This window comes from Protopterus annectens, chromosome 4.part0 (assembly GCF_019279795.1).
Source record: "Protopterus annectens isolate FY-2018-M chromosome 4.part0, PAN1.0, whole genome shotgun sequence".
Lineage (NCBI taxonomy): Eukaryota > Metazoa > Chordata > Ceratodontiformes > Protopteridae > Protopterus > Protopterus annectens.
The window spans coordinates 1,061,638,010-1,061,655,737 of NC_056733.1; the positions used below are offsets into that span (position 1 = coordinate 1,061,638,010).

Sequence of the window (17,728 nt, forward strand, 5' to 3'; positions counted from 1 at the left end):
TTCTACCCACCATTGCTCTTCACTCCATAAATTAAAATGGCTTGAACTTCCTAACCAACTTATCTATTCTCCACTTACTCTTGCTCATAAGCTCATTTTCAAACCTGACCTCTGTCCATCTCTTTCTTCTGCATTTAAATTTCACCTTCCCAGTAGGGTACTTAGATCTAACAACCAAAATCTAATTGAATTGTATAAGCCAAATCGTCCCCCTGGTAAAAATCTCCTACACTTTAGCTTTGCACGACTCTGGAACTCCCTACCTCCTGCCATTCGCACCACTTTCAACCACCTTACATTCAAAAAATCTCTTCACTCTCATCTACTTTCCCAGTGGGAATGCTCATGCTCACATCATTCATGATCCATACTGACTTGACACTTTCCACTTTCCTCCTAAAAAAAAAAAAAAAAAAAAAAGAATTTTTGTACACTACATTGTCTGCTCTGTTGCAATTGTTTCTTACTTTCTAAATTGAAATGCTTACCTTCTCTAGCCTGTATCATCTAAAATGTTTACCACCAGTTGTTCTTCCTAAAAGTGTTTGCTCTAACTGTAATGTGAACAGTACTCTGTCTACCACATATTGTATACTATATTTGTAAAATTCTTGTAATTATTGTAATATGATGTAAATCCTACTGTAACCTTACTCCAACAGTGGTTAAGCGCTTTCATCTGAATCCCTCAGACTTCATCAGTTGGAGTATAATATGTTTTTACAATAAACCTGTGTTTTACTGATATCGGAGTATTTTTCCCTGACATCGGAGTTTGTTTGAAAATTGGAAGACATTGATTTTCCTTTCCTGTTCGAGCTGAGGACCTGAAACTCTGCTATTTCTCTGTGGTTTGGTGAATTGTTTCATTTTTTACGTTCTACTGTAACCTTATTTGGAGCTTTTCTCCCCAGGACTCCATTGAAAATGGGTTCATTTGGCCCAATGGACTATCCTAGTAAAACAACTGCAAATAAAATAAATAAATAAATAAATAAATACACGTCCCATGACCTCTCCGGAGACCAAAAAAAAACATGACTGCATCTTCTAGGGTACTGAAAACACAGGGGACATTTTAAAATAATTCAGGATTCAAAAATCAAGGAGGACATTGTTTTAATGGTTCTTTCAATTCCCATAAAAGTTACTAGTTAAACCAAAATAACAATGCCCAACTTCTAATTTTTCACAAGTACCAAGCAAAGGCCGAGTGGAGCTATTACAGTTCCAGCTACCACGGACCAGGACAGCGACACGATAAAGATTTTTCGGTTTAACAAATAACAAGCTTGCATCAGATAGGCTTGCGGGGTATCTTACAAATGTTGAATTTCGGTAAAAAATGTAAAGAGAAAAACATACGATCAGAAAAGCAATATCCAACTCACACTTTAGGATTTTATGGCTCCGCCCCTAGAAACTTAAGGGAAGGGGGACATAGCTGCAGATTTGAACGGAAGTGACGTTGTTTTTGTTCTTTCTGCTGTCTTTTCAGACGGCGTGTAGCTCTGTAGAGGTCTTTCTCTGTTTAGGTAGGTAAGAATTGCTTGTTTCATTAAATAGAATAGCTTTTTTTTTCTTTTGTTGTATGATCATTTATTTTATGGGGTTGACTAATGATTTTTGAGGAAATGGTTTTGCAAATAACGGCGTTATGTTTAGTTGCGTGTTGTTAGCCAAACGTTCTTTTTTCCGTTTTTGTGTTGCGGCGCCATTTTGGTTTTCTGATGGCGTTGAAATAATAAAAAATATCAAATTATTTTGAACTACTGATTTTTTTTCTGCAGTAAAAACGTCATGTTTAAATTTTAGACCAGCCTAATGCGGCGTTGGCTTTAATCTGTAAGATTTGCTTATGCGGCGCACGTGTGGGATTTACAGTCATTGGTTGTACTGGCCCAGTCACAAACTTCTTTCATTTGGTGCATGATTGGTTGGATTTGATTGTGCAAGTGTTATTAGGCACGACATTTGTCAATTTAACCTGCATGCACAGAGTAGTGCTAAGATTATATTTTTTGCTTTGTATGAGTGCATTTAGCCAGAAAGGCCTATGCATGAATTTTATTGCTTTTGTCGGTTACCGCCATTTTGTTGCATTTTTAAGCCTTTGTATGGATGGGAATTAGTTTTCCACGGGTTTTGTTCCGAATTTGGCTGTTAATGGTGACTGACGTGTTCTGTAACTTGGGACGCGCATAAAGATTAGGCGTCCCATATGTGTAGTAAAAAGGGGGTAAATGGGTGTACATGGACGTAGTAATGTGACTGGGGGAGATATGCTGCCATTGTGTTCATGTACATTTAAAACTTGCCGATTTTGTGGACTACTTGCAGTCTAAACGGAGGCGTTGAATGTTTAAACATGCAAGGCCCGTTAGCACATGGGGTGAACTTCCTATTGTATAGAGCAGTAATACGGTCACTTACTGGAGAACGTGTAGTTTTCTTGGCATTATCGTGTTAGGAGGACAACACAAGTTTTATTTACGATCATTTTAAAGGAATCGACGGGAGTTACTTGCTAATGTCCAATAGTGACACGTTGATCATTCAGATTTGCAAATTGAGGCGCTCGTGTGCAAGGCTACTTTTGAGGTTGAGTTGCCGTCCATTCTTAAGGGTACGGGATACGCTTCTGTTTTGGGAGAACGTTCAACCATGTCGATTTCGCACTACTTGGGGCTGGTTTTCGTTGACTGAGGCGAAGAACTCTTTTTAACCGGCAACGCGGAGAAGCTTTATTTGGTCGTGTGGTATTTTGACGTCTACGCGTTATAACGCGCATGTCACGCTAGCAAACCCTTGTGTGTTGTAGTAGTGCATGCCTAGGGGTGTTCGATGCCCTATGTTGAATGGGTGGTCTATATCATGTATAACAATAGCTGAACAAAATCGGTGCTTTACGAGCGTAAAATAACAATGACCGTTTTTTTCCAGACCGGACTCCACGGCACTAAGGGAAAGCTATCATTAGGTTTCTTTTCTGCCCAAGATATTGCTGTACCAGAAAACCTGCTTGTAGTTTAAAACTGGTATTTCCTTGCATTTGAGTCAAAGGAAGAGAAAGCCCTCCTTGTTTTAAATTCAACTTCTCATATACTTTGCAGGGAAAGCCCACCTACTTGTTTTTAAATTCAACTTCTCATACTTTGCAGAGAAATTAATCTCCACCTGCAATCTTAGATCGGTAATTAGTCCTGCTAATGTCAGAAATACAGCAGCTGATATAAAAAAAAACTGTGGAATTGTTCACTGTTTTTATTGCAGATGGGAGGAACACTCCCCTTTCATAGCAAAGCAATTAGATCAGAGGTGTTAAAGGCAATTAACTCTTCTGACATTTACATATGTAGCAACACAGTATTGAAATTATTAGCTTTAAATAAATGTTTAATAGTTTGTGTTTAAGCTAACATAAGAGTAGTAGCTAAGATTTCTTGTACAGTATAAATGAATTTACCTTTTCAAGCCACGTATACAGACCAGAAGTGCAGAAAGTCTCTACTAGGTGCACTGGTGTTGCTTCGTGTGACATCCTTCCAGAGAGGGATTCGCATCTGATACACGCAGATCCATTGTAAGAGAATCCCACTGCCTGAGTCAGTCCTTGCATTGCCAGAGCAACCACAATATAAAGCCGAATTTACTTTGCATTGCCAGAGCAACCACAATATAAAGCCGAATTTACTTTGCTCTTGTATTAACATTAAGAAAAGGAAATTCGAAGTAATTGTTCAAATGCGCACCCACACACTTCTGTACACATGCATACTATCTATCATATATATATGTATGTTTACAATAAGCAACATAGTATTACACACTGGTTACCAAAGTATAAATAAGGAGGGGGAACATGACAAACAATTAAGGAACTACTAAATCACATTAAGTCTCTTCGCTTTAAAGTGCGTCAGACCTTGAGACTTGTCCCTATTGGGAACATTACTAAACTATTGTTCAAAACACATTGCCTTATATTTTCTAATGTATCCAACGTGTGTAATCTTTGTAGTATTGCCTATTGGAGCTTTTCTCCCCGGGCCTCCGCTGAAAATGGACATGTATCCAGTCGGACTGTCCCGGTAAACAAATGTAAAACAAAATAAGTCTCCCATCATTCATGAGAGAAATCCTCCCACTGAAGGCATTGGGAAGTAGCAGAAAAGTGCAAGAAAATAAGATCCCGTTACCAAGACGGGCCTCATCCGCAATTTTGAGAGAAACTCATTTAAAATTGTGAAATACGCACTTGGGAGTGATTTTTTTGAGGCATTTCATAGCGGCCGTGAAGCTGCTGACTCGTTTCTCAGGGGACATTTATCTGTGAGTTAGACGCGTAGGTGCGGATCCAGGTATGTCCTTTGGGGGGTGTAATTTATTACCCCACGTGCAGTGTCAAAGCTCGTACCCCGATGTTTCACGTACCTGTCAACCTCCTAGCACTAGATGACGGACATTGAATGTGACTTCAAAATTTGAATGTTTAGAATTTTATTGTGCATCTTCTGAAGTATGCGAAAGCTATTAACTCTTCGGTTTGTGCAGGAATGGGCGTGGCCTGTTTTGACAAGGCAGCGGGGCAGAGTTTCAATATGTAAATACACCATGATTCTCCTTGGGGGGGGGGGGGGCACGTCTTGTGCAATGGTGCTGGTACTGCAAACAATTTCAGACGTTAATTACTGTATCGTTTAGAGAAACTGTTTTGTGGTGTGAACTCTGCCCGATTGATTGAAATGTGATGTACAAGAGGAATTTTAGTTTTATGCTCCTAGTAAAAACTTTCTTTTTTGGTAGCGAATGTCTACAATAATAGTGGGTTGCTTTCGGCACATATGCTGAATATTAATTACCTTGCAATGCGTCAGGCGGGGTTTGCTACTGCGCATCTGGTGAGTTAGCACACTTCATCACCGAATTTACTACCTGTCACTTGTGGATTTGTCTTCCGTAGTCTATACAAAGTCAATACAAAATTGAAGTACCTCGCAGGATCCGCAGTAGCAAGTCCCGCCCTAACCATGGCGACAGTTTGGGGGCTGTTGAGTCTGACTTCATTCCTGTGCTCAAAAATATTGCTAAATATGTTCTTTTGACGCAACGGGAGCACAAGAACTGTGATTGAAATATAACCAATGGTAGCAGGATGTAAAATATCCAGGCCGCTTAAACCCAATCTAAACCGATGTCTGACCAAAAATTTGAAAGCGCAGTCTTTGAGACAAAGCACGGAATGCTGGAAATGAGCTCCACCTCCATAACACAGGCTGTATTCTGCCAAACTTAAGCAGCAGTACAGATTCATAGGTTTATACTAGGCTATTTATAAGCCTAGCCCAGAGTTTTGTGGCTTACGCCACCCCTTATGTTAAAAAAATACTGTGCCCATTAGTTTGTTGTGCCTCTGTCCCGCAGTGACACAGAGATGATTCCCGGGGTAAACCTACGATCTCCCATCCACCGGTCAAGATTTCTCTTGAACAGAGCCAACGAGGTGCTCTGCCTCACATGGACCGGGATTTTATTCCACAACATAGGGAGTCTCTGGGTGACAAATCTATCCCTCCAGCATGTTCTATTTGTATCCGTGCTAAGGTTTAAGTCGCTTGCTCTAGTGGATCTGGTAGATTTGGATTTTTTGAGGTGGAGCATGTCCATTAATTCCGGTTGGACATGGCCTTGTATGTCGGGCACAGGTCACCTCATAACAGACTGTATAGAGCTGGAGTTTCTTCAGTCTGGCAGCATATGACAGATTTTTGGAGTCACTTTATCCTTTTGGTGATAAACTTTTGGGGTGTCTCCAATTGCTGCAGGTGTCGGGTGAGATGCATTCCGAATGGGGCATTTTATCATTGGTCTGATTACAGGGGAACAATGACCTCACTTGATCTGGATGTGAATTCCTTCATGATCAGGTGGGCAATGTAGAAGGTCTTTCTAACCACCTTAGCAATGTGTGTCAAAAGAAAGGCCACTGTCAACCTGGGTCCCTGATGACCTCTTCTGTGCTTAGTGGATTGCCACCAATATGGTAGCTTGGGGTTAACTTGTTTTTCCCCGAAGGGTATGACTATACATTTTTTGGCATTTAACTTCAGGCTCTGGCACCAGCTATCAGTTTCCGTGAGACACCTCTGAAGGATATCTGTGTCCGATGTACTTTCCACTATGGCGCCCAGTTTGCAGTCATCTGCAAACTTTGTCAGCCATAGTCCTCCTATGTTTGCCTGTACTTCTGAGAAGTAGATGCCGAACAACAGATAGAGTAGGTATGGATTTAGGGTACATAAGCAACCCTATAGATTCGGGTGAACGAATAAATCAAAACATGCTTCATTAATAGATGTCTTGCGTATTTGGATTTTTTAAGACTGTCTCTTCTGATTTGCAGAGTGATGTTTCTTTTGTAATTTTAGAGGCTAGAAAGATGATTTCTGTGACTTGTGTAATAACGTGATTACCTGGCTTTAATTTTCTGTAGTTCAGTAGTGTAAAAGTGCAAATGGTTGAGAAGCCCCACCATGATCACTCCGTCAATCAAGGCAGGTTACACATGTCTTTATCACAAAGAAACATTAAAATCTGCGCCAAGAAGGGTACTCAATTACACAGTAACGAAAGGATGAATGTCCTTAATTGCAGTGGTTTGAATTATTTTTTTTACTTCTGGAACTGCCCGCCACTTAGCGAGCGTTTAAGTTAAGGTATGTAGAATGTAACGTTTACTTACTTTGGATAGTAAGTTGACATTGTGCTAATGAAACCAGTCACATTTTGGCAATTTGAGTCTAGTTACCGTGTACTCTGTGTAAGGTACCACATTGAGATGTTTTGAATTGGAGCAGAGAGTCCTTTTCTTTCTGGTGTCATTGTTTATTTTTGTTCAGAAGTTGGGGGGGGGGCTTCTTGGGCTCCAAGTATCTGACTTGAACAGCAAGGTGCTTATTGCCTGCTTTCTCCCTAATGGGAGAACACTGTCTGCATTATAGGGTTACTTGAAATATGAGGACACCCAAGCTTAGAAGTTGCAAGATTTCTTTAGTGTCCCATGAAGGTAAAACTGTCACTGTCTTCATGCATGTCCAAATCTCCCAAACTATTGCAACATTCATTATGGTGTGAAAAATGTCTTTGCAAAAGGCCTGGAGCCATGACTGAAAGGGTGGGGGATATTTAGATTAGGTCTTTCATTTTTTTTCACGTTGATATACACAAAAATTAAAGAAGCTCAAGAAAAGGCAGTTGTGGTATGGTATGTCAGCATAGCAGTCTCAGTGAGATGTAATGTCCGTTTGCAAGACCTGGTGAACCTTGTACCAGTCTTCACATTTTAATGCAAAGGCTTGCTGTAGGGGGTGCTAACATTGATTGTTGAACTTATTCATGCTTGGTTATGATTTGTAGTAATGTTACAGCTCGGGGAATCTTCCCTGCCAATTAAGTAGTTATCCCTTGGCACAGTTTAGGGGGAGCTGCTTAGTTTTGCTAATGGCAGTCCTTTTAATGACACCGCGTATTTGATTTATGTAGGTAGTGGGAGGCCAGGGATTTGTTACATGGTTTCTTAATGAGAGCATACCCAGTCTTTAGATCACCACATACGTGGTGCTGGAATGTCAACTAGCAGCTACATATGTTATGAAAAATCAACTTTAAATATGGAATAGATATCAAAACTGTACAGCCAGTAATGTTTTCATCAAATGCTAATTATAATGCAGGCAAACCCAGGGTAAAAGTGTATTTTACTAAGCTTTCCCAGGTTCGTATGTTCATACTAGGCTATCTGCCCTAGGGCATTTATAAGCCTAGCCGGAATGTGTTTGGCTTTCGCCACCCATTTTAAATTTATTTTGCTATGCCCTTTTTCGAGGTTAGTATACTGTGCCTCTGTCTAACAGTGACACAGAAGTGATACCCGGGGTAAACCTAAGATCTCCCATCCACTCATCAAGATTCCTCTTGAAGAGAGTCAATGAGGGACTCTGCCTAACCTGGAATGGGATTTTATTCCAGAGTGAAGGGAGCCTCTGGGTTATGAATCTGTCCCTCCAGCATGTCCTATTTATTTCAGTGCTGATGTTCAAGTCTCTCGAGCGCATAGCTCGATGGGATTTGGATTTTCTGAGGTGCAGCGTGTCCATTAATTCCGGGTCGGACATGGCTTTATACGTCAGGCACAGATCGCCTCTGAACAGGCGGTATGCCACTGAGTAGAGCTGGAGTTTCTTTAACCGGGCAGCATATGGCATGTGTTTGAGCCCTTTGATCCTCTTGGTGAGGTACTTTTGGGGTCTTTCCAGTTGCTGCAGGTGTCTGGTAAGGTACATCCCAAAAGGGGCATTGTGATTATGGGCCTGATGAGGGATGAGTAAAGAGGCACTGTGACGTGGTTGTCAAGAGAGATTGCTATCAACTTGGGTCCCCAGGTCCCTAATTACTTCTGTACTTAATGGATTATCACCTATGTGGTAATTTGTAGGCACTTTGTTTTTGTCAAAGGGGATGACTATACACTTTTTGGCATTTAGCTTGAGGCTATGGCCCTGGCGCCAGTTGTCTGTTTCTATGAGGCCCTTTTGGAGGATGCTTGTGTCAGCTGGAGAGTCGATTATAGCACCCAGTTTGCAGTCATCTGCGAACTTGGTCAGCCACAATCCTTCCGTGTTGGCCTGTACCTCTGAGAAATATATACCGAACAAGAGAGGTCCCAGGACTGAGCCTTGTGGGACACCACTTGTAACTGGTTTGGAGTCTGACATGGCTCCAGCTATTCTAACCATGTGGGTTCTGTCCTTGAGCCAGTTTGCAATCCATCTAGTGACATAGGAGTTTATATTTAAGCTGGTGAGCTTGTCTATAATGCCCGAGTGGGGTATTGTATCGAAGGCTTTTGCGAGGTCCAGGTAGGCTGTGTGGACCACCTTCCCCTCGTCAGTGGCCAAGTAGTCATGCTTGGGTTGTAATTTCCAAGTTATGTCCGATAAATTTATATTACACTATTCAATAATTTGACTGAACTTTTATCTTAAGTGCATGTTAAAGTATTTGCAAAACAAATATGAAAATGTATGTTAGTGTAAATGAGTTTTTCAGTCTTTAGATTTTCACCCGCTGCTACACAATGGAAGTAATCATCACCGATAATGGTACAAATGGCAGTGTCCTAGTATGGCATTTCACGTCATGTACTCTTCAATAGCTTGTGGATTTTAGTTCTCAAAATATTCACAAATGTGAATTGCAAATAACTTTATTAATGTACCACAGCAGAAAAAATAAACATTGGCAATATTAGTGCTACTTGTCAAGTTCTTTTCCTATCTAATTTTATTAGCTGATAAATTGCTTGGTTAAAGTTGGACCAAAATGCATGGATGCCATAAGGAGCTGTGTTTTAGGCATGGGTTTGTTAAATTTGCTTTAAACAACATTAAAAACCATTTAACAGTTTACCAAAATGTTTTGCAGTGCCTTGGGTATTTGGTATGTTTTATTATTTGATGTTCACTGCTGTGCATTTGTTTGATTTTAATGTTGTGAAGAATTAACCTTTAAGTGTCATCATTTAGGAATTCATTGTTTACTTTGAAGAATGGCAATGCCTGTACTTTAAAGTCTTTTCAAGTTCAACAGACGCTCCTTCAGAGGTTTGAGAAGCACCTGTACTGAGGTATTTCACCAGTCCTGCTTTTCCTTTTGTTTCTCAGTTTCTATCCATGACTTGCCTTTAAATGTTCATCTTGTGTGGCTAGTGCTTGTCATCTCTGCCAAATTGTTTAAACTGCTTTTCAGTAATAGGAAGTTCTGTTTTTATTTTCAGTTCTTCATTCAGCTGATTTTCCTCTCCGTTTTCTTCCTCTGTTAGCTCTTGCCTTTCTACTGCTGCAGTCTTTTGTTCAGCCATTTTCATTGACTGTTTATCAGGACACCTGTTTGTCTAATTGTAACATTCATTTTTATATGCAAGATTCATTCAAAGTAGGTAACTATTCACTTCTACTTAAAATGTATTCTAGAACTTGTTAGTTACATTTATAGTGTAGTTCATATTTACATAATGTCCTTGTAGCTTTTTTGGAAGGAGTTGGTTGGAGCTGTTGGCAGATCTTTTTATTCTATAGAGAAACTCATTTGGGGTTATCAGGTTTTTTTAGAGTAGGGTAAACGCCATTACAACTGAAATGCATCTTACACCAGTGACTAGATGTTTGCATCAGTCATGTAAACTCTTGGAACATTCCATCTGTGGTATGCAGGTATGAGGCTGCAGAGCAGACATAAATGGGAGGTGGTGTTTTTTGTAAGTGGATGATGTCACTTGTATTTTTATAGCATATTTTGAGGGATTCCTGTTGGACTTGGTGATATTTTAGGGTTGGATCACTTAAGGTTAGGACATCAGTTTGTCCTTTAGCAGGTGTAACTTAGATGGGCAGACAATGGCTATGAGTAGTCCTCACTAAAACTGGTTTGGAGTGTATTGTTGCTTCCTCTGAATGGCTATTCTATTTGGTACAGCCACCTCTCATGACAGTTGGATGCTTGAATATTCTGTATAATAAATGCATTGGGTGGTTTAGTTTGTCAAACAGGAGAACTTTAAGGTAGTCTTGGGTGGAAGAGGAAGCTGTGCCGAACGAAGGCTGATGTTGCCCTTTTTTAACTCTACTAAAATATCCAGTCACCGTTGTCTCTTAGCAACTGTTAAAAGTCATTGATTTTTGCCACAAGTTATTCCCAGCATTATTGCCTGCACTAACAGCAGCCCCTAGGATTTAATGTCCAAGCTTACTAGACCACCCCTTTAGCACCACCTTGGTTCATAATTCTGACCAGGGCACTACCTCCCCACGCCTGTCTGGCAGATGTCTAAAGCTGTCTAAAGATGTTAATTGATTGTAAATTAAGTTATTTTTGACTTAAAAAGGCAGACTTGAGAGGACTGCCCTGCAGCTGATGTGATGGAAGTAAATTGCTTAATTGCTGTCTGCTTTTCTTCAGTAGCAAGTCCTCTGCATTTGTCTTGCCACCTTTTGTATTCTATAGTTGACCATGCAAGAAAGTCTTGGGTTTTAGGTGGTCAAGCTTTAGGCAAAGTGCCTCATGCAAGTTTCTGGGTGTGGGTTTAGTGCATTTGGAGTAATGCTGTTTTACACACTGAGATTGAGAAGCAGATCTGTACAAGATAAAATTTTTTGCCGATTTAATGTTCAAAAAATGCAGTTGTGTATTAGTTGTGCACAGGGATTAAGTAGCCTTTATTCCTGCAACATGCATTTTGAAGACAATTGTCCACTGGAGCTGTAATGCCTGAGAAGGTGATGTGACAGCTGATGTGTGCAAGTGCATTTGTCTGGGGAAACTGTGATCATACGTAGGAGACTGCTTTAATATGAAAGGGAGTGTAATAGAGGAAAGGCCGTTCAAAAGATCTTGTCCAGCAAATTTAAAAGGGGCACATTTTATTAGTGCTGGTTGGAACCTGACATACAAAAGAATCAGAGGTGGGAAGGGGGTTTGGAAGCTGGTTGAATTTACATTCTGTGTAGCCACATGTCAGACAATTGCATAACGGTTAAGCTGTGGACATGGTTTAACTGAAGGCTGGAATCTTGGATTCAAATGAATTTGGGTGTACTGTTTTCTTGTTCCTTCTCCGTACAAAGGTACTACTAAGAACAAGACTGGTTGATCTTCTGATTTCTGCCGAGTATATCTGGTTAGGCACCTGTCCTGTCTTTAGTGTCTGTGTAGCGTAGATTTAGGATTTGGGCGAGCGTCATCCCTGTAGTCTAATATTGCCAATCTGGAGTAGCTAAGGGTACTTGTGTCCCATGGTGCTTGTTGAGGAAAAGTTGAAGCTTCTTGTTTTTTGTTCTTGGTGAGGTACATATCAAAGGGTCCTTGTGATCCATGATTGGCATGTTACAATGTGTTTGCGCATGGAAGGACTTTGCAACCATAGAGGCAGTCTGTTATGGCAGATTAAGTAGACTTTTTGGTAAGCAGAAGTAATGCCAAAGTAACCAAGAAACCGTTTTTGGTAAACACACTTGATGCCCTGCTTTTGTTTGGTCTTGCTCCTTGGATATCAAAATGAGATTTGCTAATGTCCCTAAAGGGAATCCAGAGCCCTGGGGGGGGCACAGTTGATTCTCCCCTAGGGCAAGTGCCAATTTAACTTTGGCAGGGCTTGTACCTCTCCGTCCAGTGAATTGTGCAGTTATCAATGTTGAGATGAAAGTCCTGTAAACTAGTGGGGGGGGGGGGTAGTTCTGGTCATCTTGGCAAGATTGTGTAAGGAGGTAGTGTGTGTCTTGGGTCTTTAAAAAAAAATTCAGCTTAGGTTTTAAGTCTTGCTTGTTTTTAAGCTAGACTGGTGTACATCCAGAGATTCAATATCCTTTGTGTTTACTTTTGGGAAGGATATGGACTAAATTAGTGGAGTGGGTTCCTACGTAGGACTTGGCACTCAATAGCACGAGTTCAGAGATGTTGGGAACCATATAACTGATGTGTTTTAAAGATATATCCAAATGGATTTAGTGTGTGAACAGATTTACACTTGTGCATTAGATGTGGAAGAAATTGATACATTGGACTGGTCAGTTATGCAAATCTAGTTTTGTGCAGTTTGATCTGTAGCGTTTGGTTTAATTTGGTGGGTGGAGGGAAATTTACAGTGCTATCTTTAATACCAATGAGGCTCTGTCTTAGCTTGAGCACTGCTGTACAGTGATTGAATTGGTGGTAGTGGATCATACTTACAAGTTGGCATTAAGTCTACAGAAGGGTAATATTTTAAAGTATGTAGGTTTGCTGCAGACTGGTAAAAACTTTGTTCTTCATGGAGTATCCAAATCTTTTTTTTTACTTTTTACTTCAGTGCCAAGTTGTATGTGTGCTTCATGGAGTGTCTCTCTCTTACTTCAGAACCAATTTGTGTGAGACATCTGCTAATCTCCACTTCAAACTCGTCCCTGTCAGGTTTTGCAGTCTTTGGGCTTCCTGAAGTAGGCACAGCTTGTTTGCATTGCAGCCTTCATAGTCATAATGTTGAATCAGACTTTTCTGGTATTTAAATTAGTACAGGTTTAGTGATTGTGTCAGTATATTGACACGTTCTATTGCATGCTATTAAGATTTCAGCAGCTTTTAATTGACTGTACATCTGAATTTAATGTAGCATTTTGCTTTTTTCTGCTTTTGCAAGTTCTTCCACCAAAGTATTTGTTGGTGCATTTTTTTTTTTTTTTAAAGTATACTGCATCTCATCTTGTTTTTATAAAGTGGTAAATGACTAAATGAAATTGCTTTTTTCTACAGAATTTTTCGTGCTTCTCAACTTGAAGAAGATTTCTACTGATCTCTTTCCATTCTCGGGGTTAAACAGCTGATTGACATTCTACCTTGATTCTTTGAAATCCTCTTACTGGCAATCTTCTGGTCCTTTTGGACCAAAGTACATCAATTTTTTTCTAGTAAACACAACCATGTCAAAGTCTTATCAGCAGTCTTCCCTTGGTAGAGATCGTGACTCGGCAGGAGTAGGGCTTCTATCTCCTCCCCAATCTTTCAATTTGCCTGCTGCACTTGGAAGGATGAGCCAGGGTACTGCAAGGCTTGCAAATCTGATGAACCTTGGAACAGCCTTGAATCAGCAAGGATTGTCTAACACTGGTGGCACCTCACATGCTTTAAATACCTTACTAAATATGGGAGGTAGGGGTCAGTCCTCCATGTCTTCTCAACACCGTGGGGAGCCAGAGCGTGCCACTAATATTTTAGCCAGCTTTGGTCTTTCGGCTAGAGACTTGGATGAACTGAGTCGCTATCCAGAGGACAAAATAACTCCTGAAAATTTGCCCCAGGTCCTTATGCAGCTTAAAAGGAGGCGTGCTGAAGAAGGCACTCTGGGTTTTGATAGATCCTCTAAAGAGGACCAGAGCTACAGATCATCTAGGGATGATTGGGACGACATCAGGCGCTTTAGAAGAGAGGGGTTTAGTGAACGTAGTTCCACTCTCAACCCAGTGGTGGAATACGATCATGGAAAAGAGTCTAGTTCTAGGTATTTTGACAGAATGGACTATGATGAAGACAGAGTAGACAGGCGTAAAGATGATCTTCGTTACTCAGAGTCTCGTAGTTACTTACCTGAACGTGAAAGGATGGGTCCTGGCCCAATGCAAGAACGGTCTCTCTTTGAGAGAAAGAGGGGATCCCCTCCATCTAACAGCATTGAGGATTTCCATGGATTAATGCCAAAGATGTTTCCCCATTCATGCTCTCTGTGTGATATGCCTGTTCACTCTGCCAAGGTGAGTTGCACACTTAACGCATTTTTTTTACATTTCTTAGACAGTTCTATTCCCATATTCATGGGTATACTTGGTAGTGATCATTCTTTCTGTAGTGATGTGCTTCTGTGGAACTTAAGTATGCACATCAAAACCAGGGCTATACATTAACTTGCAACTTTGATCTTGTCTATCTTCATGGGTGGTACTTAAGAATTGCTTTAAATTCTGGATGTCTGACTTGGTATTGTTCACATTGTTCTCTTAGATTGATCAAACTTTCCAAATTGATGCCCAACTCTAATGCCTCTAATTACAGTGGATTCTAAAGACACTGTTTACATTACACTACCAAGGGGCAGAGTTAATGTGGAGCCCTGGAAAATTTCTGAGTTACATTTTTTTGCACAGTTGACTTCTGAACAGTCATTTATTGCCAAGATTTGCTTTGCATTTTAGTGATTCCCAGGTGTTCTTATTCATTACTTGTACTTCAGCCTTCTAGATGCATTTTCTCTCCTTATTCTATACAGTACATTGTTAATAGTGTGAATGTCTTGTTTCATTTCAATATGTTCTCTAACTTTAATGGTAAGTCTTCTATGCTTTGAAAGAAGCTGATTTAGATATCTGTAATGGAATTTATTGGATTGGATTCATGTTGCTAGTCCAGAATTTGCAGATCCAGTTACAATTTCCGCCTGATATTCTGACCCTCTGGAACATGCAGTGAAGGGCTGTTGTAGGTGAACAGTCTCGTCTAAATATTTTAGACGTCTGGTATTGCTAAAGTTGGGGTGCAGCAGGCCTCTTGGTTTTGGGCATATATTTTCTGGAGCTGTTGCGGTCTCCTCGTTCACATGAAAGTGTTTAAGTTGTCTTGGCGAGTATTTTTGCATGACCAACCTTGGTAGAGATCGTGTCCGGCTTCATGTGGCGTTAATTTTAATGGGCTTGGCCTCCACCGTGACTTGCTACTAAAATTTCTCCCCCCATTTGGGGGGGGGTGGACTTGTTATACAGGTCCTATTTGTAGACACTAGGCTTGTGCATTAAACCAGTTGTATGACATAGTTGTAGTATTTCCCAGGTTCATAATTAGTTGAACCTGGGAAATACAAAAAGCTGGTAGTGCATTGTGGTACTTTAGCTGTTAATCCCAATAGCTGCAGTAATCCCCCACCCCCGTGATTTTAATGAGATGAAATAGAAACTGTGGGGCCACTTGGTGATATGAGGGTTAAAGTTGTGGAAATGGTGAGGGATGTTTTCCTGGTGGAATGCTTTTTACTCTTATACAGACTTGGCTTGGGGGGAGTACTTCACTCTTCAGGGGTGCTACTTTTGCTAGGGCTGTTTTGGCTGCAGATTGGAAGCTTGCATTTGTAGTCTTTCTGACTAAAGCTTTGATATGGCTTGTGGCCAGATGAAAAGGGAGAAACAAATCTGCAGTCCCACATACTTTAGATTGTTTACGACCGATTTGTTGCTAAAGCTTGGGCTTGGAAAAGTGCTCAGCTGATTGTTACAGTGGAACATTACAATAGTGAAGCGGATAGTCTGCACCATATTTGAACATTTACTAGTTGGCAATCTTGGTACGTGGTGCTTGCTTTTAATATTGCCTTTGCCCATTCAGCTGTGCATGTTTAACAACATGTAACATCTGCTTGAATTTTTATGAATCTACAATCACTGTGCTTTGGTCAGCAAATGGGGTTGTTGCAAAAGAGACTTTGCAGGCTGTATTAGCACTAACCCGAGTCATTTGTCTGCTGGATGTCTCTCATTGATTAGACTTTGACAGCGTTGCTTTTTACGGCTTTAATTCTGCAGGTTGTATGTATCCAGAGGGTCGCATATTAAATCTTCAAGAGGGAGAGGGTGCTGCATTTTAATGGAAAAGTAACATAATCACACTAGACATTTTACCAAAATTTAAATGCTTCACTTCATGCGCTACTTTAAGTTTGTACAAGTCTTTGGTCTAGAAAATGTTCTTGTGTTAATTCTTTGCAGTTCTTTGTTCCATACTTTTTTTTTTTGTTTTTACACTCTGACAAAAGTTTCATCAGGGTTGTGGTTGTGGCAAAATGTTCAAACTTAAATGAAGTTGAGGTCTCAGGAATTTTCATTTTGTTTGTTCTTGTCATTTCTTCCTCCCTTCCCTTGTACAGTCATTTAAAATATCCCTTCCCATAAACTATCCTTTTGGGGTAGCGGGGCAAGTGAGTAGAAATCCCATTTTGTAAAAACACCTTTCTGCTGGGCTGACTTACAGCTTCTAGCTTGGGCCGTCTGGTGTGATAAATGCCACTTCTTGTTGACCAGTCAAAATCTTAAAATTTGGTTGCAGACTGGCTAACACTTTTTTTTGACCCTCTGCCATTATTTCGGCCAGATGGTTTACTGGTTCTTATTGTACAACTTTCCTTACTAATGTTCCCTTTCACTTCTCTTCATGTTTAACCTAGTTGTCTTTGTTCCTAACAACAGAAAATGCTGTTGGCTCCATGTTCTTGTTCTGGTGCCCTTTTATGCCTTAAGATTGTGGCTTTTCTCTTCAGCTTAAAGTGCCACATGTTTCCACTTGTGCTATTACTTTACTACCTTTAACATCTGTCTTTCCTTCCCATTAATGCTGTTTTTTATACTTGATTCAGCAGAGTTATAGATCAGGAACTGGGTTGGGATGTAGAGTAGATCATGTTGACAGTTTTTGACGTAAATGCTTTTGCTAACTTTTTTTTCTTTTTTTCTTTTTTTTTAAGGAGTGGAACCAGCATTTAAATGGACCTGTTCACAGAAGACGCTGTCAGCTTCTACTTGAATTGTAAGATGTATTCTATGCAAAATTTTATAAATGACTTTGCATGTATATTGTACTGACTGCTTGTGCAGCAACACTTCCTAAAAAGGAATGTGCTTTTGTTTGATGCCAGTTTTGTTGCTAGTTGGGTGTTTGTGGTCTTGCCTGAATTAAAGGAGGACAAAATTGCACCTTCAACATTTGCTACCCACCTGAGGCAAACATCTCTGCTTAGGTGTGTAGGCAAAACAAATAAGCCACCCAGCGAGAGTGTTGCATACTGAGGAACCATACAGATGTCTCTTCAGTAACAGACTTTCATGGAAAACAGGCACACAAATCTGCAGGGGGGTGGGGGTAGTGCTCCCTGCAAAGCAGTATTCTGCTATTGTGAGCTGATAAACTTGGGATTATAACCTTAAACTGTATGCCCTAAAGCTAAAATCTGCAAAACAATTTTGCTACTGAGTAGTCTGTATAGGATCATTGAGACTTATAAACTTTTTCCCCCTCTAGTCTTGTGTTGGGTAGATCTAGCAGCCCATTTGCTGGGTCCATCTTTTGCTAGTAACTGCTGTATTTGGGTTGGCACTTGAATCCTTGC

At 40.4% G+C, this 17,728-nt stretch overlaps 1 protein-coding gene across 3 annotated transcripts in view; it reads left to right on the plus strand.

Annotated features, from left to right (window-relative positions):
• Positions 1–1,441: 1,441 nt before the first annotated feature.
• MATR3 (matrin 3) overlaps positions 1,442–17,728 on the plus strand; it is a 67,154-nt gene continuing 50,867 nt past the window's right edge. Inside the window, exons 1-4 of one of the 3 annotated variants that reach the window (XM_044068993.1) lie at positions 1,493–1,535; positions 9,585–9,685; positions 13,342–14,336; positions 17,087–17,148. In XM_044068993.1, the coding sequence (XP_043924928.1) occupies positions 13,509–14,336; positions 17,087–17,148 (890 nt within the window). In that variant the 5' untranslated portion in view covers positions 1,493–1,535; positions 9,585–9,685; positions 13,342–13,508. Of the gene's footprint in view, positions 1,540–9,584; positions 9,686–13,341; positions 14,337–17,086; positions 17,149–17,728 lie in introns of all 3 variants that reach the window. The other 2 variants (XM_044068992.1, XM_044068994.1) reach the window with 2 other exon arrangements.